The sequence below is a fragment of the Monodelphis domestica genome, chromosome 3 (genome assembly GCF_027887165.1).
Source record: "Monodelphis domestica isolate mMonDom1 chromosome 3, mMonDom1.pri, whole genome shotgun sequence".
NCBI classification, from domain to species: domain Eukaryota; kingdom Metazoa; phylum Chordata; class Mammalia; order Didelphimorphia; family Didelphidae; genus Monodelphis; species Monodelphis domestica.
Window position 1 is genome coordinate 106936318 of NC_077229.1, and position 25594 is coordinate 106961911.

The 25594-nt window shown below is 42.1% G+C and overlaps 1 protein-coding gene across 1 annotated transcript; it reads left to right on the forward strand.

Annotated features, from left to right (window-relative positions):
• The first annotated feature begins 3466 nt into the window (after positions 1 to 3466).
• On the forward strand, positions 3467 to 20203 carry LOC103102061 (ly-6/neurotoxin-like protein 1). Its single transcript, XM_056822984.1, has 4 exons — positions 3467 to 3811; positions 8966 to 9097; positions 9865 to 9966; positions 15753 to 20203. Exons 2-4 carry the CDS (start codon positions 9043 to 9045, stop codon positions 15956 to 15958), a joined length of 363 nt encoding a protein of 120 aa, XP_056678962.1. The 5' UTR covers positions 3467 to 3811; positions 8966 to 9042; the 3' UTR covers positions 15959 to 20203.
• Positions 20204 to 25594: the final 5391 nt, after the last annotated feature.

A 25594-nucleotide genomic window follows, 5' to 3' on the forward strand; every position in this document is an offset into this window, starting at 1 on the left:
GTTTAAATCCAGGCTTAGGCACTAGTGGTGTTAGGATTGGGTAAATAGATTTGAGGATTATTGGCACAGATAACTATTTAATCTATGGGATCACTGAGAGAAATAGAAGAGAGGGAAAGTTCTTCTGGTCTCAGATAGAGATTTGGGAGACACCTACAGTAAATGGGCATGACCTGAATGAAGAACCAGAAAAAGAATAGAGAGAAGGGATGGTCAGATAGGCAGGAGAAGAAGAATCAGAAGAGAGCACTATCATGAAAACTTAGAGAGAAAAGTATATCAAGTTGAAGAGGGTGATCCACAGTGTCAAAGGCTGCAAAGAGGTCAAGAAGGAAAAGGTTTTAAATGAATGCCAGTGGTTCTGGTAAGTAAGATATCATTGTTAACATTGGAAAGGGTAGTTTTGATTGAATTATGAGGTCAGCTGCCATATGGTAGAGAATGAAAAAGAAGGAGAAGAAAGGGAGTGATTGCTTAAGACCTTCTCAAAGAGTTTAGTCACAAAAGGGAAGAGAGATATGGAATAATAGCTACCAGGGACAGAAGGATCAAGTGAAGATTTTTGAGGAGGAGGGAGGTATAGGTATGTTTGAAGAAGTAGAAGGGTTTCTGGAAGTTGAATTGTTGATAGGAGATAGAACTAAAGAGACTCTGGAGGCAGATGCAGAAAGATAAGAAAGAAAGAAAGAAAGAAAGAAAGAAAGAAAGAAAGAAAGAAAGAAAGAAAGAAAGAAAGAAAGAAAGAAAGAAAGAAAGAAAGAAAGAAAGAAAGAAAGAAAGAGAGAGAGAGAGAGAGAGAGAGAGAGAGAGAGAGAGAGAAAGAAAGAAAGAAAGAAAGAAAGAAAGAAAGAAAGAAAGAAAGAAAGAAAGAAAGAAAGAAAGAAAGAAAGAAAGAAAGAAAGAAAGAAAGAAAGAAAGAAAGAAAGAAAGAAAGAAAGAAAGAAAGAAAGAAAGAAAGAAAGAAAGAAAGAAAGAAAGAAAGAAAGAAAGAAAGAAAGAAAGAGTGAGGAAGGTGCCAGACCTGGCTGACAGGGTCTCCCTCGAGACTAATGAGACAGAGTTGTGTAGTGCAGCAAAGCTTTATTGTGGGAAAGGGAGGTGGGATAGAGAAGAGGAAGGAAGAGCAAGGGAAGACCCTGCAACCTATAGATGTCTAGGGGTCTCCAGCTGGGTGGAGAAGGGGGCAGGCAATCTTTTCTAGGATGATGGTTTGGGAAGAAGTATATGGCTATTATGATCAAATTATGATCCAGGCAATCTCGGTAGCTATGCAGGTGTCATTGGGAAAGTTCCTCCTCAATCCCAGCCTCCCCATCTCCTTTCCCCTACATTACCTCATGCTATGGCAAACATCCCTGTTGACTTTGGGCTCCAGGGCAGTGGCTGGTGAGAAGAAAGGGCAAGGTCTTTAGGCTCTTTCATTTTCAATAAGATGGAGTAAGTCACACTGGATGAGCCGGAATGGATGCATTGTTATGTATACCTCAGACCTTATTATCTTTCTGTCTAAACTTACCCCTCCTGGGAACTTAACTTTTCTGGTAGAGAACACTACTATCCTTCCAGTCACACTAGTTCACAACCCTGATGTCATCCTCATCTCTTCATTCTCACTCTCTCTCCCCAACGATAGCCAATCTATTGCCAAATTTGGCTTTATTCCTTCTGTGACACTTCTTGAATCTGTCCCCTTCTCACTGTCCCTAGAGCCCTAGTTCTGGCCCCCAGCACCTCTCATAAGGAGTCTCCTAATTGATCTTCCCTCATCAAGTCTCTTACTTCTCCAAACAAACCTCCCTGCAGCTGCCCATATGATTTTCCTAAAATTCAAGCCTCAATTACACCATTCCCCTACTCAAGTGAGCTTCATTGAGTCCATAGGATCTCATCTCCTTGGTATTTAAAACCTTTGACAACCTGTTTTCACTCTACCTTAGAGAATCTTAGACTCTCCTACTCTCCTTCAGCCAAACTGGACTGCTTACTGTTGTTCTTCATAGGCAACACTCCTTCATTTCCTTATGAGTTTCCATGTTTCTCTCCTTAGCTGGTGGCCATGCCAAAAAGGCATTTCTTCCTCGACTCTGCCTTTTAGAATTTCTCACTACCTTTAAGGGTCAGCTCAAGCACTACCTTTCTAGATCCCCCTAAACCACTAGTGCCTTCCCTTCCCAAACTATCTTATATTTATTTTATATCTACTTATAGATAGAAACATAGGAGCATGGGAGCTTGGAGTCAAGAATATTCATCTTCCTCAGTTCAAATCTGGCCTCAGACATTTACTAACTGTGTGACTCAGAAGCTACTGCACCCTGTTTCCCTCAGTTTCCTCATCTGTAAAATGAACCAGAGAAGGAAATGACAAACTTCTCAGTATCTTTGCCGAGAAAACCCCAAATGGGGTCAAGAAGGGTTGGACACAACTGAAAAATGACTGAACAACAACAAATATATAGATACGTTTATAATAAAGGCATGCTTATGTTATTTATATTTTATAAATAAATATATGTATAAATTAATAACAAAAATCCTCTATTATGCTAATATAGTTATTTATAATATAAAATTGATTACATGCATATATATATATTGTCTCCTCATCAGAATGTAAGCTCCATGAGGAGCTTATTTATTTTTGTCTTTGCATACCCAACACCTAGTACAATACAGCAATTGACACATATCAGCAGTATAATGAATAAATATTAACTGACTGATTAATTAACTAAAGGAAACTCCAAATAGATGAGATTGCAGATCCATTTGGGGGTTTTTGAGATTTGCCTGCCTGGTTTTGATTCCTATAAGTTCACTTTAAGTCCCTAAATTAATGGAATAAACCATAAGAAGAATAAGATATTATTTTATTTGAAGAATTATATGAAAAGAGATGTATAATACAATGTCAAAAATTGCAAAGTTGTATAATCAAGCATTGGGAAAAAAATGAGATATTTTAATCTGGTACTGGCTACCCTTCCCCAGACTCCCCTGCCAGGATACTCTCCCTGCCAAAAATTGACTCAGATCTCTAGCTTCCTTTTAGATTCAGCTAAAGCACAAATGATGTCAGCTAGCATTAAGATCTGGAAAGCACTTTACATGCATTATCTCATTTGATCCCCTGAACAATCTTGGGAGGCAGGCGTTACTTTTTATGCCCATTTTATAGATGAGAAAATGAAAACGGGAGGAGGTTCGGTCCCTTGCCCTTTAACCCAGAAGAGCAAGCTCTGAGGCAAAATTCAAACTCAAATGTTCTCACCTCTAAGCACAGTCCTGGGGACTTAGAGCATGGACTATCTTTAGAGAAGAGATTCTGGGTTAATAATAGCATCTCCTTCACAGGGTGGTTGGGAGGCATGGCTGGGAAATGATTAGCACACGGGGGAACGTAGTATCCTCCTAATAAATGTCCATTCCCTTCCTCTGGTAGTCGCCGATCTCTGCCTGGCACTCTAAGCGCCCCCACTCCTAGTTCTGGCATCCAACCCGTGCTCCAAGACCTGCTCTGCTTCCCAGCTCTGATACTGTTTGCTGAGCAGTGTGAGTCCAGATGACCTTGGGGTGCCCAGCCTGGAAGCCTCCGAGCTCTTATAGCCCAATGTCTACCATAAACTGAGCTGTTCTCGGGATTTGATGGCCCCGCCCAGAACTCTGGGGGTGTAGGGACTGGCTGGGGCAGGTTCCCGGAGGTGCCTAAAAGTTTCCAAACCTTGATTGCTGCCCAGAGGAGTCAGATCATCTGAAGAGAATCCCAGAATTCAGAGGGACTGCAGTAACTCCTGCAGCTCCAGAGAAGGACGTGAGTGGGGGAGGTTGGGGAGGGGACACGGAGTTCAAGCTAAATTCTGGGCACACTGGCCGCTGGGAAACCAAGGGGAAGGGGGTTCATCTATATGGACCAGGGGAGAGGGAGAGGGCCAGAGGAATCAAGGAGGGAAAGTGTGCCCAGACCAGGCAAGTGTAGATGTCAGGTTGCCAAAGAATCATGTAATCTGAGCTACTTGATCTCTGCTGTCCAGATAAGCCTTTCCACTGGCTCCCATCTCACTGCCCCTTCCCCCTCCTCTAGTGTAACCCTTTCTCCTACAGCCTCTCCCTCCTCTCCATTTCCTTTCCACCTCCTGCATTCTCTTCCCTCAGCATCCTTTTCCTCCCAGCAAGAATTCCCCTTCCTTCAGGTTTTCTCTCTTCCTATCTTCTCTAGTTCCCTCAAGAACTCCTCCCAACCACTGTTCCTCCAGTCTTCCCAGCCTCCGCCTCCAACAAGGCACTCTTCTCACCATCTACTCTTCAGTATCTGGAGGCTGGACTAGTTTTTTTAGGTGCCAAGGGAGTGACTCATCTGATGAGAGGATCCCCAAGAGTGCTTGGTGTTTCCAGAATGGAAAAACAACCAGCTCATCACACCTAGTGGAGGTTTTCCATGATTTACCCCTAAAGTCCCATCTCCCCTCTCACACCCATGGCAGTAACTCAGCCAGGATTCCAGGGGAGAGTACCACTATGCAGACACAGATCTGGACAAACAGTAGATGCTATAGGAAGGGCTTATCTACACATACTCCATACTTAAGATGCTTTTCCTTGTATTTTACTCTAATCTTTCTTGCTGCATTAGAGTTCTCTTTCCTGAGTGAAGAGAGATTTTCTTGGTTTGCTTTGAGAATAATGTTGTCTTCTAAAAGATTGAGGGGAACTATTGTTCTGGATCTGATTCTCATTCCAAAAGAGAAACTGAGTGCTGAAATGGAAATCATGGAGGTTATATGTGTGTGAGTAGAGGGCATTAAGTAAACCCCATCTTGGAGTTTCTGAAAAAGAAAGAGAGGAAACTAGAAATAGAATGTCACTTGCCCTAGATATTGGGAGAGCAGATTTTTAAGGGGTTTGGAGAAAAGATGAATGGGAACCCTCAGAGGGAGTCAGCCCAAGAAGAGTTGGTAAGATATCAAAAAAGAAAGAGAAACTATTCTGATGAAGAAGAAAAAGGGGGATATTTAAAATATGGGTTCTAAATTTGGATAGATTTTAGAAAGCCCATGAATCTATTTTTATAAATGTTTTATAGCTTTTTCAATAGAACAAGTTTCCTTTGCAGTCTTAAGTGCTTTATCACAACCATTTAAGTACATAATTTTGACTAGGGATCCACAGGCTTCACCAGATTGACAAAGACATCCAGGACACAAAAAGGCTAAGCATCCATGGTTTAAAACTACTGCCAGGGATGCACAAGGAAATAATGAACCAACTCAGTCTTTTAAAAGATATATATGAGATGGAGGCTAGGGTAGTTAATAAAGCTTTAGTCCTATAAGTCATTAGTGATGGCTGGCAAAGAGAGAGCTAAGGACAACAGAAGTAGTGTATTTTTGGTACTTTTAAAAATATATGTTAAGGAAAAGATAGAAGGGAAGGTGGGACAGTGAAAACCAGCAACAGAAAGAGGCAGAATATTTTGCCTTTTATTTTGCCTCTGCTGTCTTTGCCAAGATGAATGACCTTTGGAATGGAAAGAGCAAGATAAAAATGGCCAGTTAGGTGTCAGTGCTCCAGATAAAAAGGGAAATAGTAAGAAAATAATGACCTGGGCAACTAGGTGGCTCAGTGGATGGAGTGCCAGGCCTGGAGATGGGAGATTGGAGATTTTGGATTCAAATGTAATTTTAGATAGCTATGTGATCCCAGGCAAGTCACTTAACTCCAGTTACTTAGCCCTTACTGCTCTTCTGCCTTGGAACTGATATTTAGTATTGATGCTTAGTACTTCAGAAGGTAAGGGTTTAAAAAAGAAAAGAAAAGAAAAGAAAAGAATGAGCTGCTTTATTTTCTAGTCTCACATCCATGATGAATATCCCACAGGAATAAACTGGTGGATGGATTTGGGGAGCCATTACCAGTGACCATCTAAAGATCCCTATTAACAGGAGACATATGGCTGGGCTGGGAAAGTCCCAATGTCTCAATTTTCAAAAAGCACAGTGATGGTAATCTATAAACATGTGGGCATGGCTTTGATTCTTGGTCCAAGTTCTAAAACATGTTATTAAAGGAATGATTTGGAAAAGAAGAAACAATCACAAAGAGCCAATCTGATTTCATCAAGCACAGGTCATTCAAGGTGAACCTAATTTCCATTTTCTGACAAGGGTAGACTGATAAATTAGGGTAATTCTGTAGTTGGACTAAATTTCCAACAAGCATTTGACCAAGGCTAGCAAGTTATTATTCTGGATAAGACGGGAAGATGTGGGATAACAGACCATATAATTAGGTGAGCTCAAAACCAGTTGAAAGGCTAGATACAAAGGATTGTGATTCAATGAGAACTTGAGAAGGATGCCTCAGGTATCTTGCTCTTTGGTTTCATTTCCAATTACTTCGATAAAGCATAGATAATACACCAGATTTGCAGACAGCACAAAGTTAAAATGGATTGCTGGGGTAGGGAGTGGGGAGGGCAGCTAGGTGACTCAGTGGACAGTGAGTGAGCCAGACCTGGGTTTAATCTGACCCCAGACACTTCGAAGAAGTATTGCCCTGGGCAAGTCACTTAACCCTAGTCCTTACTACTGATATTTAGGATTACTTCTAAGACAGAAAGTAAGGATATAGGGGAAAAAAAGAAAAGGGTTGCTAGCATGTTAGATGACAAGGTCAGGGTCTAAAATATTCTATAAAGGCTAGATTCTAGACCAAACCCCAAGTGATTAAATATAATGGGGATAGATATAAGCCCCTGGAGAGGCAGTTGGACTTGGGGTCAAGCGACAGAGGTCCAATTCCTACTTCTGACATTTATTAACTTTGTGAACATGAGCAAGTTACTTTAGCCTCTACGAGACTCAGGCTCAGCCTCAAACATGTGTTTATCCAATTATGAACAAATTTCAATCGATGTGCTTAGCCTCCAAAGAAATTACAGATCAGCATAATCATGTTTTAACATAATATAAAGAGAGTATTATTACATTCAGGTTCCAAAATCAACTGCAGTAGTATAAATTGGAGGAGGCATCATAGAAAGCCATTTATTTAAAACGATATGAGAGTCTTCGTGGATTGCAAACCCAATATAAATCAAGAATGTGATATATTTCCCATACCCACAAAAAATTATTTTTCAAATTTGAAAAACACTGAGAGGCACAGAATTCAAGACTAGGGAAGTGACGGTCATGTACTATGCCTAGGTTAGACCACATATAAAGTTATTGTATATGGTTCTGGGCGCCATATTTTAGGAAGACCATCAATAATCTGGAGAATGTTCAGGACGTGTCCAGGACATTAAAGGATCTCAGGTTCATGCCATATGAAGACTGGTTGAGGGAACTGGGGATATTAACCTGAAGAAAAGAAGAATCAGTGGGGTAGGGCATAAGAGCTATTTTCAAGTATCTGAAAGGATGTCAAGAGTGGAAGACTGAGTAGACATGTTTAGCTTGGCCCCAGAAGGCAGAATTAAAAGAAAGTGGATAGAACTTGAAGAAGATGACTTGGGCTTAATGTAAGGAAATATTCTTCATGATTAGAGCTGTCCAAAAGTGATAAGGTCTTACTTGGAAAAACGTGGGTTTCCCATTGTTCCAAGTCTTCAAGTGAAGGTTAGCTGACCATTGATCAAAGATGCTTCTGATTCAGGTGTGGATTGTACTAGCTGTCATCTGAAGTTCCTTCAGTTTTCAGACAATATGATCAGTATAAAGACAGTCATTTACAGGTTATCAGGTTGTTCATTCAGCTACAAGGTAGATATTCCTTGACCACTTTCCAGTAGAGAAGGAGAGAAAACGAAGGGTCTAAAAATAATAGCTAGCAAATGCTAAGGTTTGAAAAGCACTTTACAAATATAATTTTATTTGATCCTTACAATGACCCATGGAAGTAGGTGTTGTTATTATCCTCATTTTGTTGTTGTTAAGCCATTTTTCAGTCTTGTCTGACCCTGTGACCCTATTTGGGGTTTTCTTGGCAAAGATACTGGAGTGTCTTGCCATTTCTCTCTCCATCCCATTTTACAAAAGAGGACACTAAGGCAAATGGGGTTAAGTGATTCACTGAAGGTCCACAACTAGCAAGTATCTGAGGCTAAATTCGAACTCATGAAGATGAGTCTTCCTGATTCCAAGCCTGGTGCTCTCTCCACTGTACCTCTTAGCTGCCCATAGATGAGGCAATTGAGACAGATAAGTTAAATGACTTGCCCAAGGTCATACAATTAAATAAGTTTCTGAGGCTGGATTCAAATTAGGTTCTTGCTGATTTCACTTTCAGTTCTCCTGTTCACTGCACCACCTAGCTGCCTCTCTATAAGCAGAAAGAGAGAAAGGAGCTGATATATATTTGGGTTGAGTTTGATAGTCTATTGGAAAGTGAGGACTCACATACTTAACAGAGCCTAGAGTGAATATGCAGCTCAGATGGCCCCTGGGTATTGAATGCCAGGGAAAGATAAATTTGCATGGTAAAAATGGAGATTTAGAACTTTGCTTCAAAGTTTGCTTCTGCTACTTAGTGCCTCTGTGATCTTGGGCAAATTGCTTAACTCCTCTAGACCTTTCTTCATCCATAATTCTTTCTATCCTTTCTACCTATTAATCTCATAGTTTTTGGTTAGAATGTTCAAGGAAAGCCTACCTGTTCATCTTGGGTCTTGAAGGAGAATTTTGATACATAGGGAAAGTGGGGAGATGTGTGAGCAGAAGAGGGAATGCATTAGAGTTGGTGATAAAGACAACCAAAGAACAGTCATTAAATTCCCTATTCCCCCCCCCTTTTTTTTAACTCTTACTTTCTGTCTTAGGATCATACTAAGTATTGGTTCCAAGGCAAAAGAGTGGCAAGGGCTAGGCAATGGGGGTTAAGTGACTTCCCCAGAGTCACACAGCTGGGAAGTAATTTGAGCCTAACTTATTAACTCTTTCCCCTTGTCCCCTACAATGTCCTCCAGGCTGAAGATTCTCACCTGTGGCGACCACTTCCTTCCCCAGCTCAACAGGACCCCCACCATCCCTCTCACTTTCAGCCATGAAGTCCTTTTCTGTCATGTTCCTTATAGCCATCATCATGACCAGGCCACTTGGTAAGGGTGATGAGCAGATCAACTTCCAGGATGCTCTGATGCCTATTTTACAGTTGAAGAAATGGAGGCAAATAGATTAAGTGACTTGCCCAGGGTCATACCACTAGTAAATGTCTGGAGGTGTTCAGAGGTGGGTAAGGAGGTTGGTTATGGGCCAGGATCCTGAATATGTTTATCTTCCCTCATTTTGGTGACCTCATCCTGGAAAGGGAGGCCAAGAGTTTAGGGTGTTTTCCTTTGACTCAGCAATAAGGGAAAACCCCTAACGGTGAGAGAATTCTCAAAGTGGAATGAGCTGCCACAGGAAATAGTGAGTCTCCCATCATTAGAGTTCCCATGGAAGGTGGCGAAGGACCACTTGTCAAGGATGTTACAGAGGGGAAGAGTCTGAGAAAGGACTAAGTCCTGCTGAAGTCTCCATTTTGAGATTTGGTGGGGGAGATTTTTCAACTGTGGAAAAAATACCAGTTCCAGGTCCTTGGGGAGGAGGGGGAGAGGCAGAGGAGAGCACAAGCTGGGTGGTGCCATTTGGCTGGGAATGAATATTGGGGACTGTGCTGGAGGAAAAGCTGCCCAGGAGCCCTCATTTTGATGGGAACAGCTGTGGCCAGAGCCCTAAAATCCCCTTGAAGGTACATTAGAAGGGAACATTTTCTCAGGTGTGGGTGAGCCCAGGCAGAAGGGAGGTGAGGTGGGGGATTTGGGGGTACAGTGGCTTCCAATGATTGGTCACCCCTAACGTGTGGTTTATGTCTGATCCCCTTCAGCCCAAGCCCTGAATTGCCATGTCTGTACAGCCATGGATGATGACTGCTCGAAGCCAATGCGGTGTCCAGAACTAGCCACCTACTGCAAGACCATTCGGACCTGTAAGTTAGCCACTTGATTCCCTTTAGGGAAATTGGAGGAAAAGGTAATGGGAATAAACATTTATATAGTACCTACTATGTGCCAGGGACTGTGCTATGCACTTTCACAAATATTATCTCATTTGATCCTCAGGACAATCCTAGGAGGTAGATGCTATTTATAATGCCTATTTTACAGTTGAAGAAACTGAGGCAGATGGGTTAAGTGACTTGCTCAGGGTCCCACTGCCAGTAAATGTCTGAAGCCAGATTTGAACTTAGGTTTTCCCAACTCTATACACTGGGCTACCAGCCAGAGAAAGTAAACTACTTTCAGCTCAGGTAAGGGTCCAGGCAAAGTACATGTGGGAAGAAAAGTCAGGGATGGAGGGACAGCAAGGTGGCTCAGTGAATAAAGAGCCAGGCCTAGAGATGGAAGTCCTGGGTTCAAATCTGACCTCAGACACTTCCTAACTATGTGACCCTGGTCACCGAACCACAATTGCCCAGCCCTCAAAGCTCTTGTGCCTTAGAACCAATACTCAGTATCAATTCTAAGACAAAAGGTAACAGTTAAAAAAAAAAAAGAAAAATCAGGTAAGGCTTTATGAAGAAGGTAACATCTGAATTGAGCTTTCAAGGAAGAGAAGGATTTCAATAGACAGAGATGGGGAAGTAGCCTTTTTGAGGGATGGGAGATGTGACCACAGGCTCAATGAGAAGAGAGAGTAGGGCTGAATAATAGATGGAAAGTGTATTATATAGACTTATATGATTAAGGATATATATATATATATCTTTATATAGTATAACTATAATAATTACATGTAAATACAATATAATTATATTATATCATATAAATAGAATAATTATTTTATTAATTATTTAATTTATTAATTTATATATTATTAATGTGATATACTATATATTCTAATATATGGAAAGGCCAGTGTGGCAGGATTGTAGTGTCCAAGAAGGAGAACTGAGTGAAATAAAGCTAGATGTGCTATATGAAATAACGAATAGATTGCTTTAAAAAAACGTGGAAAGTTCTACATGGGATAATGAAGAGTGAAATGAGAAGAACCAAGAGAACATAAATAGCTACAGATTAATATTTGAAGATAACTTGTGAATGTCCCCTCTATGAATGAACTGGAAAACGTAAACATGAAAGACATCATCTATATAGACTTATCTGTTTGCCATTTGATGCCTTTTATTTTTTTGGTGTGGGGAGGAAGAAGAGGGGCTGAGATACCTGAACATAAATTCTATTAATAAAAAAATCAGAAAAGAATGTAATCGATTCACACGAGTATATGTATGATATCTAGTCCAGCTCAAAAGCGGATCTTGTGTGTTTAGCTATTACATACCAGGCACCATAGACATACTGAGTATACCAAGAAAATGGTAGAGTTCCTTTTTGGATAGGAAAATCTTTTACGTCAAGATCTTTGCTTTACTCTTAGACTTCTTTCAGTTTGCAATAAAGAAAAAAAGTGCAGAAAAAAAAGAAGTCAAAGAAACATAGTTTGGAGCCATGCTGCAGTAGAATGACAGGATTGGGAGATTATTCTTTATTCCTAAATCGATTTGAATCCAGAGAAGGTTTTTGAAGACAAAAGTGTATTTATTTAGTTCTTTTTTTTTTAACCTTTACTTTCCATCTTGGAATCAATATTCTGTATTGGTTCTGAGGCAGAAGAGCAGTAAGGGCTAGGCAATGGGGGTTAAGTGACTGGCCCAGGGTCACACAACTAGGAAGTGTCTGAGGGCAAATTTGAATCCAGGACTTCTTATCTCTAGGCCTGGCTCTCAATCCACTGAACTACCCACCTGCCTCCTAGAAGTTTTTAACATATATCTTTATTTTAAAAATATATTAATTTTTTCCCCATGGTTCCATGATTTGTGATTTCTCCCTCCCTCCTCCTGGATGGACAAGTAATTCCACTGGGTTATACATGTATTATCACCCAAAACCTATTTCCATATTATTCCTTTTTGTAACAGAGTAATCTTTTAACATCAAAACTCCACATCCTCTACAGATATAAAGAAGTGATGAATTATATGTAGAAAAGTGTGTTTAAAATAAATAACTGGCCAACAGTGTGGAGAATGGCCTGGAGAGATAACCCATTTTTGGCCTCCTGTGTAGGAGTTCTGTTCTAGCAGTCTGGGCAGAGAGATTTGAAGTCTGATTCCCTGGGAGACTGTGGAGTAAAAGAGAAAAAAAAATGCTGTGTGTGGAATCAGAAGGCTGGGGTCTAAATCTCTAATCTGTTGTGTCTTTGGGCAAATAATTGAATTCTTTGGGTTTTTGCCTTTTCTTCTATAAAGGATGGCATTTGAAGTTCCTTCTGGCTCTAAATACTAAGCCAATGAGAAGTCTTGGTTCCCCAAAATGAGGTCCAAGATGCCAGGGCCTGGTCTCTTTTCTCTGCCACACTGTTCATCTTGTTTCCATCCTTTTTCTCAGAAATGCTCCTCTTGAACTTAGGAGAAAGAATGCTCTCCACATCCAGAGAAAGAACTGTGGGAGTAGACAGGCAGAAGAAAAACATAGGATCGATCCCATGGTTCAATGGGGATGTGATTGGGGATGTTGACTTTAAATGATCCCTCTATTGCAAATATTAATAATATGGAAATAGGTTTTGAACAATGATATATGTAAAACCCAGTGGAATTGTTTGTTAGCTCAGGGAAGGGGGATAGAAGAGGAGAGGGAAAGAACATGAATCATATAACAATGGGACAATATTCCTAATTAATTAATTAATTAAAGAAAGAAAAACCAAAAAAAAAAGAAATGCTCCTCTTCTCAGTCACATCCTAGGTGAGATGTCAAACAGCCATGGATGGTAACTTGACTAATCTCACTTCTAGAGTATCTGAGCTTAGCTCATCCCAAGACTTAGCCTCTTGGGGCCTAGACAATAAAGGGATGACAGAAGGATCATTGGTTTAGGATTGGAAGAATCAGGTCATCGAATCCTAAACCATCATTTTACAGATAAGGTCACTAAGACACAGGGCAAGGAAATACTTTGCCCAGGCTGGTGATGACTAGTTGTCTGAGGCAGGATAAGAAATTAGTTTGAATAAACTAATGAATAAAAACAAAAGTCTCTTTGATGGAAGGTGCCAAAGTAGTGGGAGGAAGAATGGGAAGAGAAGGAGCAGCAATGAGAAAAGAGTGAATTTGATATTTGAAAAAACTTTCTAAGATATGAATAAAGGAGTCAAGATGGCAGCTTAGCAAGCAGCAAAAGTTCAGACCTCATGGAAGACCCTTCCTTACCAATACAGACTGAATGCTCCTAGGGCACCGAAATTCAATCTGAACAACAAGACAGAAGGGGGGAACCCTCCTTCTGGCCTCAAATCAAAAGGTACACCCCCCCAAAAGCCAGAATCCAAGAATACTCAGGGCTAAGGGGAAGGCAGAGTGAAGGTCCCAGGATCGCTCCCACACAACCCAGAGGGCTGAGCCCCCAGCAGCAGCTGGAACTTCTGAGCGGCCAAAGGTGCTGGTTTGCAGGGTCTACCTTGGGAGCAGCAGCGGGGCGCTGGGCTCGGAGCATCCAGCTTAGACAGCGAGGAGGAAGCCAGGGAGAAACAGGCCATGGCTGGGTCCCTCCATCAGGCTCCAGTCTCACCCTTGCCTCATGCACATCCAGACCAATCCAGTTGAACTAATCCCACAAAGGCACTTGCGGACAGCAGAGAAGCAGCTGGAGAGAACTGGAGAGAGCCTGGGTGGCCCAGCCTTCCAGGAGTCTTCAGAGCCTCAGAGCTTCATACCACATACAGCCCGACCCAGTTGAACTCAATCCAATCAAAAGCCCCCAGAGGACAGGGAAGCTAACATTCCTCCCCTAGAGACTGTACCAAGAGATCTGACAAAGCTCCAAGAGGGGAGACTGACAGCCCCGAAACCAAAACAAAATGAGAGGAGCAAGAGCACAGCCAAATACGGGGAGCAAAGAAGGGTAAACTCGAGCAAACAACAGAAAAAGAAGAAAGAAATTACAATAAACAGCTTCTGCACAGGTAATGAGCAAAGAGGGAATGAAACAGAGGGGGAGGGATCAGCAAAAGATAAACCAGAAAGCCCAGCGAATTGGATACAGGCTTTGGAAGAACTCAAAATGCAATTCAAAACACAATTAAGAGAGGCTGAAGACAATTGGGAAAAGAACTTAAAAACTAAGATAAGTCATCTGGAAACAGAAAATAGTGTCTTGAAAGCCAAAATCAACCAGCTGGAAAATGAGGCAAAGGAGATGAAAGATGAGGCAAAGCAGATGAAAGATGAGGTGAAGAAGATGAAAGATGACCTCCAAAGAAAATCCAACCAAAAGGAAAAGGAAGACCAAAAAACTAAGGATGAAATCCAGTCTTTAAGAACCAGAATACAACAACTTGAATCGAGCGACCTCACAAGGCAGCAAGACGCTATAAAACAAAACCAAAAGAATGAAAAAATTGAGGAAAATATGAAGCATCTCATTCACAAAACAGAGGATTTAGAAAATCGTTCAAGGAGAGACAATTTAAGAATTATTGGCCTACCAGAAGACCATGACAAAAGAAAAAGCCTGGACATTATATTACAGGAAATTATTAAAGAAAACTGCCCCGAAATCCTTGAACAAGAGGGAAAAGTGGAGATTGATAGAATCCACAGATCACCTCCTATACTTAATCTCCAACTGACAACACCCAGGAATGTTATAGCCAAATTCAAGAAATAAGATATGAATAATATTACTAATTACAATGACAGTATCTAAAGTGAGATAAGGCCTGACATTGCCCACATGTTACAAATGAGAATTCTGAGGCTTATGGAGCATAATGGAGTGAGTTTTGGATTTAGAATTCCAGAATCTATGCTTACTACTTACTGGCACTGTGGCCTTGGATAAGTCACTTAAGGTCTCTGAGCCCTAGCTTCTTCTTTTTTTTTCTTTTTTAAACCCTTTCCTTCCATCTTGGAATGAATACTGTGTATGGGTTCCAAAGCAGAAGAGTGGTATGGGCTGGGTGATGGGGGCTACATGACTTGCCCAGGGTCCTGCAGCTTCCTGTCTCTAGGCCTAGCTTTCAGCTCATTGAATCACTTAACTGCCCTCCCCACCCCTAGCTCTTTATCTAGAAAATGTGGGGGTTTGGAAGAGAGGATCCCCAAAAACCCTATTTCTTATTCTCAGACCTGTGGGCCTGTGGGCCTGGGTTTCCTTGACTTTAGAGATTCCTAGATTGGATCAGATGTCTTCTAAAGTCCCTCCAATGAGATTATAGTTAGTTGGATCAGATTGGAAGACCCTGGATGATGGGAAGGAGAGTTTGGAAATATATTTCATGGATAGGGATGAAAACAGGGAACCAGGAAGAGGAGGCCCAGGAAGGGATTGAGCCTGAGAAAGAAGACATAGGCTCTAGTCTAAAGGCAACATGTTTCGAGACTAATCAGTAGGTGGGACACCAGGGATGATCAGAGGAGCCTCCTAATGGATGGGGAAAATGAGGGGAGCTGCTTAAAAAAAAAGACTAATGAGTCAATTCAATGTAACCAGCATTGATTAAATACCTACCGTAGATCTTGAGCTCTGCCCTAGTAGCCCAGGGAGGAAAAATGGTACGCCCTCAGTCCTCAAGTAGTTTTTGGTCTAAAAGGGGAAGAGGGAATGTCTGCACAAATAAATTTGATATGAAAAGTGTGGTGCCAAGGTAAACTAATAAGGGATCTGCTTGCTTACTGGCTCTCCTCCCTCTCTGGTTGTGTTTAGATTCTCCAACTACGATCTACAAATCCTGTGTGAGCGTCTGTACCAAAGATAGTATGGAGGAAATCCACATAAACCAAAATGCCAAGGTATCCTGTTGCCAGTCGGACCTGTGTAATGGGGCTGCTTCCTGGACTCCTGGTTCCTCAGGCTTAGTCTTCGCAGGACTCCTCAGCATCTTCTGGGGCCTGTTTGCACTTGGCCTTTGAGCTATGACCAGCAGAGAATGACAGATAAACAAGCTTCCTTCACCTCCTTTGGACTTATAACACAGCCTGGCTCCCAGGTGAGAGAGGCAAACTGTGCTCCTTTCCTCCCTCCATCACTAGGCCCTGCACAGAGCACTGAGCCCCTTCCAGTCCTCCCACCATCACTTACCACCCCACCCCTGGCATGTCTCTATCTGGGCCCTGATTTTCCTGTCGGTAGACTAGACTTGGCCACCTTCCTGAATCCTGTGGCCAAGGATAGAGGATGCCTCTTTTTGATAAGATTCCTAGTTAGAAGGGGATCACAAAATTCCAGAATTAGAAGGGATTCCATGTACCCTTCATTTGTGCAGCAATCCCTTCTCCAATATCCCTGACAAGTTCTCATTCAGCTTCTGTTTGAAGAACGCCAGTGATGGGGCACTCACTACTTGTCCAGGCATCCCATTCCATTTTTCAGAGACCTCTAATGGATAAGGAACTTTTCCTTACATTTAGCCCAAATCTCCCTCTCTCTAATTTCTAGACCTAATTCTTAGTTTTGCTCTCTAAGACCAAGTTGACCAACTCCTATCTTCCACATGACTGGCCTCCACCTATCATTCCCCTTCTCTCTCCACCCCTGTAAATCTTCTCTTTTACAAGCTACATACCCCCAGTCTCTTTGTCCCATCTTTGCATGACGGGGGACCTCCCAGAGCATCCTTTTTTGGCCCTGCCTCATTTTACAGAGGAGGACACTGAGGCCCTGGAGAAAGGAAACTCCTTGTTTGTTTGATACAGGTAAGAAAGGGACAAAAATAAGATTTGAACCCAGTTTCTTCCATTGTAGGATTCTTTTCTCTTCATCTGAGTTTGTTCTTTTCTGTGGAAGAAGTCCCAGTTGTTGGTCATCTTCTAGGGTGCCATCCAGCATTCTGGTTACTAGGAGGTTTCAGGAATAGCCTAGAGAAGGCCAGAGGCCAAAGGGGAATTAGAAGAAAAATCTCTTGACTCCCTCTTACCCACTCTGGAGGGGATGGAAGGACTTTGTTCCTTATTGGATGGCTGTTTTCTCAAGGGCAGAATAGAACTCCAATGGCTGCTCTTGGACTGGCTCTGCTCCAACAGCCTCAAATGCTCAAAGCTCTGCCACAAGTCACCCCAGGCTCTTTCTGCAAGAGGGAAGGCTAGAAGGAAGGATGCCAGATGGGTGTTGGCCAGGCTCTGGAAGATCCTTGGAGGCCTTGGCAGGTCTTTTAGCTGCCTCCCACAAGCATGGGCTGGAAAAAAAGCATGGCCTCTGCCCCCAAGGAATCTCTCCCCTCCTCCCTCCAGTGTAAGGGAATAAACATGACACATTATCCCAGTTGCCTCTTCCAAGGGAGAGCCTAAGATGATAGGAAGATGAGGTTGCTAAAGTAATCCAGACAAGCCTACCACAGATCCAAGGGTCCCCCCTTCCCCTGGGGAAGTAGGTTGTCCTTTTCATCATCCATTCTCTAGAGGCATAGATACCTTAATTTTTTTTTATATCTGAGGAAACTGAGGCTCAAAGCAGGGAAGAAGCTTGCCCAAGTTCACACATAGCTAAATGGTAGATAATGAGTAGTAGATCATAGATTGAAATCTAGTTGGTACCGTGGGTAGAGTGCTAGATCTGGATTCAGGAGGACCCAAGTTTGAATCCTGACTCAGATACTAATTGTATTACCTTGGGCAAGTCATTTCCCCTCTGTCTGCCTTGGTTTATTCATCTATAAAATGGGAATAATAATAGCACTTACCTCCCAGGACTGTTTTTTTTTAACCTTTACTTTCTGTTTTGATAACAATTCTAAGACAGAGGGTCAAGGACTAGGCAAACAGGATTACCTGGAGCTACTTCCAGGAATGGGGAGATCACTATCAATTAGTCATAAAACCATCTAGTATATTGATTGCCATTAACCTCTAGTCTCCCTGGTCCCAGTCCAAAGGGCTCCTTCTCCCTTTGGAATTCTCCAAAACTCCCGTTGAATATGATGAATATGATGAATATGATAATATTAAAATAATAACTCATTTGTTTGAGAGGCAACAAGGTGGAATGGAAAGAATAATGAAGGGGTGGGACAGATACCTGGGTCCGAAGACTGGCTCCTTTATTTGTGAGCTGCGTAGCTTTGGACAAGGCATTTCCTATCTCTGAGTCTCCATTTTCTCATCTGTGAAACTGTCTTATTACTTCTCATAGTCAATCAACAAGTGTTTTTTAAGGATTCACTATGTGCCAGACAAGGTGCTAAATTACCTAAGGAAAGAAAGGTGAAATCTCAATTCCTGCACTTAAGAAGCTAACATTCCCCCAGGGCTCATGTAAATATAATGCTAGAAATAGGTAGAAATGTGTGAATTATTAAATGTATGATATTTTAAAGCTTGGAGAAAAAAAAAACACCTTTCTTCGAAGCACCAGGTTTATGAAGAATTGGACCCATTTTACAAATAAGGAAATTAAGTCCAGAGAAGTTAAAAGCTAATCTGAGCTAGTAAACAAAGGAATCAATTATGGAACCCAGGTTTCCAGACTATTACTCTCCACTATGTCTGCTTGGAGGTGGGAGATGGGGAATTCAGTCTGGGTATCAGGGGAAAAACCAGAAAACCTGGGATGGGAGCAAAAAAGGACCCAGGAGGAGAAGTATCCAAATGGAGAGCTGTGGACATTGTCAACCCAGAAAAAGAGTAGAAATGTAAATGTCAGAAATTGCCAAACCAGGTCCACTTGACTCAGTAGATCAAGCTCAGAGGGCCAAGGAAATGGGTCATGAATACGCGGGTGCTCTGGGGTGTCCTCACTTCCCTGATCATTTGCTGGCAGCCACATTGCCCCTTTTCTGACTATCCTTCTCCTGATGAACCTCTTTGACCATGACTAGTATTCAGAATAATGGCTTCTATAATGACAGGATAAAATATAAACTCCCGATGCCAGTCAGAGCCCACCTCTCAGCCCACTCCCATCTACCTACTCTGCTACATTTCATTCTACTTCTCTTTCCTCACTCTGGGTTCCAACAAAGCTGGGCAACTCTTCATCCCTTGCTCTTGACCTGACCATCCTCACCAATATGCATCTCTCCATTGCTTTCACCCACATCCCATGTGCAGCTATTAAAGTTTCTTTTCTTTCACCTTTCATGGCCCAACTCAGGTGCCATCTCTTCCCTGAAGCCTTCCCTGATCTTCCACCTTTCATGGCCCAACTCAGGTGCCATCTCTTCCCTGAAGCCTTCTGTGATCTTCCATCTAGGCCACATGTTGTCCCTGATGGTCTGCCTTCTTCCCTTCTCTCTCCATACTCTAACACACAAATGGAAAAGAATGGTGGACTAGTGTCACAGAAAGACTCAAATTAAAAGGTGGCACAGTAATTTCTCTCCTGATTCACTAAGGTGGGAAATACCAAACTGAGTGCCAGCTTGTACAAACTCAGTCTATCTCCTGGACTTTTGTTTCACCCATCCCTGTCCCAAACTGGAGCTCAGGTGGTCTTTGTAGATCTTACTACATTAAAAAAAATATATTATAAAGCTAGACAAATTTGAGCTATTTTGTATTTGGATAAATTTAAATGTGTGTGTGTGTGTAGGAGATTTCTTGGGGAGATCAGTGACTACCTATCCATAATTTAAAGCCCAATTTAACTGCTACTTCCTCCCAGAAGGCTCCTTATCTCTTTGGTTGGTTCCTATCTCTTCCAGAACCCACTGAACAATTTTTGTACACCTTATAGACCATTGACATAGACGTAAGAGTATGTCCTATTTGAGTATTCTCACTGGCCTCAGGAGAAGGTGAAGAACCATTGGGAAGATTCCCCTAGGCATGATGGTACATTCAGCTCATCCATGAGGACAGGCTCTCTGTTTTGCAGTATTGTGCATCAGGTGGGACACCTGGCTTTGGTGTCAGAAGACTTGGCTGGCATTCTGGCTGCTATGTTTGTTGGCTTTCTGATTCCTCATTTTCATCTTGTTCTTCTTTGCCTCAATATCCCCATCTGTAAAATGGGGATAATGACCCTGGCACTGCCTACCTCACAGAGCTATTGTAAGAAGCAAATAAAATATAAAGCAAGTGTTTTGTAAACCTTAATGCTTATATATAAATGTAAGCTATTATCTAAAGTTTGTATTACTCTGAAAACCTGTGATATATACATATATAGTGTTCTTCATAACAGGAGGTGATGAATAAATGCTGGCTGAATTTAAAGGAAAATATTTCTGTGTGTGACTCATCATCCATACTTATTTAAGCAGTGGATAAATGAAAGGGTATTGGAATTTGAATTCAGAAGACCTGAGTTCAAATCTTCTTTCTGCTACTAACTATTCTGGCCTATAACTAAGTGGCACAGTGGAGGGAGGACTGGATTTGAAGTCATCAAGATCTGAGTCCAAATCCAGTCTCCAATATTTTATCATCCTGGGCAAGTCACTTAACCACTTTTTGCCTCAGTTTCTTCAACTGTAAAATGGAGGAAATAGCAATAGCACTTACCTTCCAACCATTGTGAGGATCAATTGAGATAATATTTATAAAGTATACATTTTAAAATGATATATAAATATCCATATATATATATATATATATATACACACACACAAATACTATTAACTAAATACTATTACTAAGTCACTTCCTTCTATTAAAATGAGATGATACGGTCACTTGGGAATCTGTAAAGGCCTTGGCATTATAGTTTACTCACCGTGAAATAGATTCCCAATCTGGGGAGCACACTGTCCACCCATTACCCCCAGATGTAAAAGCAACACAGGTGGGACATGAAGGAAGGGCCCACACAATTGGATTACAAGGCTCAACTCCTACAAAAATCAAATAAACACATTCATTTTTGTCCATGAAAACAAAGGTGGAATCCAAGGCTAATATAATAAATTATCTACAAATGACACTGGCACAGTGAGTGCTCACACCTAAATAAAGGTCAGGTTGGATGAAGGTCAATGACATCTCCAGCAGCCTTATCCCATCAGAACCAGGAGGTGTGGACACTTGTGAAACTGATGAGTCCTGTCATGCTATGTTTGAATGTGAAGGAAATGAATTAAAAAGTTACACAATCATTGTGGGGAAGTGTCCCTAGCATCCAGTACTAACTGAATTGGAGAAACAGCCCCTCTCCCCTTCACAGCATCTCTGAAAAGTCAAATTATGGAAATATCTGTTGTACTTCTCAATGTCATTTATTTTAGTAAGCCCAGTGAAATAAGCCAGTTTCTTTAACATATACACACACACCAAACCTGCAACTTTCTTTTTTTTTAAATAAAAGTCCTTACTTTCTATCTTAGAAGCAATTCTAAGTATTGGTTCCAAGGAAGAAGAACAATAAGGGCTAAATAATGGGGGTTAAGTGACTTGTCCCAAGTCACACCACTAGGAAGTGTCTGAGACAGATTTGAGTTCAGGACCTACAGTCTCTATGCCTGCCTCTCAATCTACTTAGCCCAGTGATGGCAAACCTTTTAGAGACTGAGTGCCTAAACTGCAACCCTTAGCAACATGTGAACCCCTCTGCATTGGCCTTACCTGAGACAGATGAAGGAGGGAGGAAACACTACCATTAGACTGCTAGGCAGAGCAGTAGGTGAAGTGAAAAAATGTCCTCAGGCAAGCATGGACAGGGGAAAGGAACAGCCCCCTCCAGCATGTGTGCTATAGATTCACCAACACTGACTTAGCCATACCCAGCTGCCTCCAACCTTGCAACTTTAAAAAAAAAATCTAAATTACTTAATCAGATTTTATAACATTAGAATATCTCAACAATTACATTTAAATTTAATAAGCATTACATTTCTCTCATTTTTAGAGTGAAATAAATTTACTTTTGTGATTTATTTTTCTGTTATAAATATGAACATTTTATGAGATTTAATCAATTATAGGATATGTTACATTATTTTTCTATTTAAAAATCAATGTTAGGAAATTATGATAAATTCTGACTTTTATTTGAGTAAAATACAAACTAAGAATCTTACATTTGCAGATTGCTTTATGAAAAGTATCACAATTTTTAAGGGGTTTATTGCTACATAAAATTGAGAAATCACAGCATTAAAAGGAGGTTAGGTTTCAAATCTGGCCTAAGACACTTCCTAGCTGTATGACCCAGGCCAGGTCATTTAACCCCACCTGTCTAGCCCTTATCTCTGTTCTGCCTTGGAACCAATACATAATATAGATTCTAAGACAGAAGGTAAAAGCTATTAAAAAAATAAACAAAATAAAATGAAACAAACAAAATAATCCACCTATCCTTTGTTCTTATGCTTTATTACCTGGTTCCTACACTTCTTAAACTGTGCCATAATTGGAAAGGCACTTAAGCCTCTCTATAACTCAGGTTCCTATTTGTAAAATGAGGATAATAACACTAAAAGGAAGGGAGAAAGGCTTTTTGCAGAAAGTAGCATTTTAGCTGTGATGTAAAGAAAGCTAGGAGATAGAGATGAGGGAATGCATTCCAGCCATGACATGACGCACAGACAGTAAAAAGACTTGGAGAAGTAATGGGGAGATGGGGTGTCCTGATGAGAGGAACAGCAAGGAGGCTGGTGTTACTGAATCACTGAGTCCAAGGAGAGGAATAAGATGTTAAAAAGACTGTGAAAGACTTTAAAAGCCCAAACACAGGATTTTATATTTGATCCTAGAGAGAATAGGGAGCCACTGGAATGGAATGGGAGTGGGAGCTTGGGGTGGGGGCTGACATGCTTAGACCTATGCTTTAGGAAGGTCAGTTTGATGGAGAAAGCTTCATAGCAACTGGACTCTCCTAGGACCTTCTGAAGGACAATGAGAGACAAGCAGAGATGGAGAAATAGGGAGGGAAAGGAAGAGAGAGACAAAGACAGAGAGAGACAGACAGAGAGACAAAGAGGCAGAGACAGAGAGAAATAGGAAGGGGAAGGAAGAGAGACAGAGAGATAGAGACAGAGAAACAGAGAGAGACAGAGAGAGAGGCAGAGACAGAGAGAAATTGTGAGGGAGAGGAAGAGAGAGACAGAGACAGAGAGACAGACAGACAGGGAGACAAAGAGAGAGGCAGAGACAGAGAAAAATAGGAAGGAAAAGGAAGACAGAGAGATAGAGACAGAGAAACAAAGAAAGACAGAGACAGAGGGACAGAGAGAGACAGAGACAGAGGCAGAGACAAAGAGAAATAGGAAAAGAGAGGGAAATGAAGACAGAGGAAGGGAGAGAGAGATATACAGACAGACAGAAACAGAGGGACAAGACAGAGAGACAGAAATAGGGAAGGAGAGAGAGAGAGAGAGAGAGAGAGAGAGAGAGAGAGAGAGAGAGAGAGAGAGAGAGAGAGAGAGAGAGAGAGAGAAAGAGAGAGAGAGAGAGAGACATAGAGGAAGGGAGGTGAGACAGGTAGACAGATAAAGAGACAGTCAGAGATAGAGACAGAGAGAGACAGAGAGACAGAAAGAAAGTAGACATTAAAGTTATATCTCAATAGAAGAGAAATCATTTAAAATTATCTGTCAGAGGTCTCTCCTCATGGCTTTTAGTGCCAGCATTGTTTGGAGCAGGGCTCCCATGCATTACTGGAAATGTGAGTCCTGATGAGATGATGCTTTTCCCCTAATGGAAATTTGTAAATGTGCTTGTTGAAGGGTGCTCAAGGTGAGCTTTCAAATGCAGCTGAATAAATACTTCACTGCATCTATAATCACCATGGGGAGCTGGTAAGTAAGGTCCAGGCTTGATCACTGAAGACCAGGCAATTGGAGCTTTTCAGACCCATCTAATGCTTCCAGCTCTCCCCTGTCCCCAAGCACTAGGTTGTCCTTTCAAGCAACCAGAAAGCTTTTCTGAGCACAACTCACACTCCCTCTCTGGGCTCAGTCCTTCTTTCAGGACTCACAGACTAAAGATATCTTTGTTAATTGCATTTATAAGACTCATGTGCATCCCATAAGGTATATGGAAAAATAGGCTGGACTGGTTCTTTTTCTTTCTTATTCTATTTGTCTTTCAACTTCTCTATCTTTGTCTTTATCTTTCTCTCACTGACTCTCCATCTATGTTTATCTCCCTATTTCTGACTCTTTCTTACTGTCTCTCTGTTTCTCTCAGCTTTTGTTTCATTGTCTTTCTTTCTTTCTTTCTTTCCACTATCTCTCTTTTTCCATCTCTCTCCCCCTCTCTCTGCTCCTCCCTTCTCCCTTTCTCTCTCCCTTTCTTTGTCTTTATCTCTCATTCTCTCTCTGTCGTCTTTCAGTTTCTTTAACTCTGTGTCTATATATTTCTCTCTCTCTCTCTCTCTCTCTCTCTCTGTCTCTCTCTCTCTCTCTCTCTGTCTCTCTCTCTGTCTCTCTCTGTCTCTCTCTGTCTCTGTCTCTCTCTCTCTGTCTCTGTCTCTGTCTCTCTGTCTCTCTCTCTGTCTCTCTCTGTCTGTCTGTCTCTCTCTCTCTCTCTGTCTGTCTCTCTGTCTGTCTGTCTCTCTCTCTGTCTGTCTCTCTCTCTCTCTCTCTCTCTCTCTCTCTCTCTCTCTCTCTCTCTCTCTCTCTCTCTCTCTCTCTCTCTCTCTCTCTCTCTCTCTCTCTCTCTCTCTCCCCCCCCCCCAGGACTGCATGCAGAGACTGTACTGGAGAGAAGGGGACTCAAGGTCCTGGATCTGACCTCTACCTGCTGCTCCCTCCCTCTGGACCAAGGTCTAGGGTGGAGAGGGGAAGGGCCAGAGGAGGAAGGGGGAGGGGAGGAAGTGGAAGAGAGGGACAGAGGGGGAAGGGAGAGGGAGGGACAGCACAGCAACTCCTCTGCTGGCTGAGGGAGGGAGTGCAGGCAGCCAGGGCATTGCCAGGGGGAAGGGAGGCCCTGAGGACTGCAAAGACTGTACTGGACCTGACCTTCCTCCCTCTGGGGTGAGATCTTGGGGGAAAGAGGGAGGGGAGAAAAGAAGAAAGGGGGAAGGAGAGGGGAGGAAGAAGAAGTGGAGAAGGGGATAAGGGGAAGGGGGAGGAGAAAAGGAGGGATCCCAGTCAGAGGGGAGACTCTGAAGACGTCAGAGACTGGACTAGAGGGCTTAAGGACCCTGAACCCTGCTGCTTTCTCCCTCTGGGGTGGGGCCTGAAAGAGGGGGAGGAAGAAGAGAGGGGGAGCAGAGGGGGAATCCTAGGGAATTCCAAGAGAAAATGATAGGAAAGGGGCCTCAGGCGACTCACTTCCCTTTTCTGGGCCTCAGTTTCCCCATCTATAGAATGAGAAGGTCTGGTTAGATGACACCCTCCAGTTTTAAAACCATAATAACAGATGGAAGGATGGAAAGAGCCTCTGAGGACATTTCCTCCAGCCCCTTCATCTAACAGGAGAGGAAGTCAAGGCCTAGGGCAGGCCTATTCAGCATCAGCAGTGGGCTCTGAATTCACATCCCTGGACTCCCTGGTCAAGGTTCTTTCTGTGGTATCCCTCCTTAGCCAGCCTGGTATGTGGGAAGACTCTTTAAATCAGGAGTTGGATAACTGGGTTCCAACCCTCCATCTTTTGCTTCTTCTCTGGGCCTTGACCCTTCTCAGATCCTTAATTCCCTCCTCTCTAAGATGGAATTAATATACTTCATCCTTC

What these genes read in the sequence shown, in the direction of transcription:
- LOC103102061 (XM_056822984.1), top strand. Translation starts at nt 9,043, where the DNA reads ATGAAGTCCTTTTCTGTCATGTTCCTTATAGCCATCATCATGACCAGG. An exon ending in CATCATGACCAGGCCACTTG is followed by an intron (nt 9,098 to 9,864) that starts GTAAGGGTGATG and finishes GATCCCCTTCAG; the next exon opens with CCCAAGCCCTGAATTGCCAT. An exon ending in CTGCAAGACCATTCGGACCT is followed by an intron (nt 9,967 to 15,752) that starts GTAAGTTAGCCA and finishes GGTTGTGTTTAG; the next exon opens with ATTCTCCAACTACGATCTAC.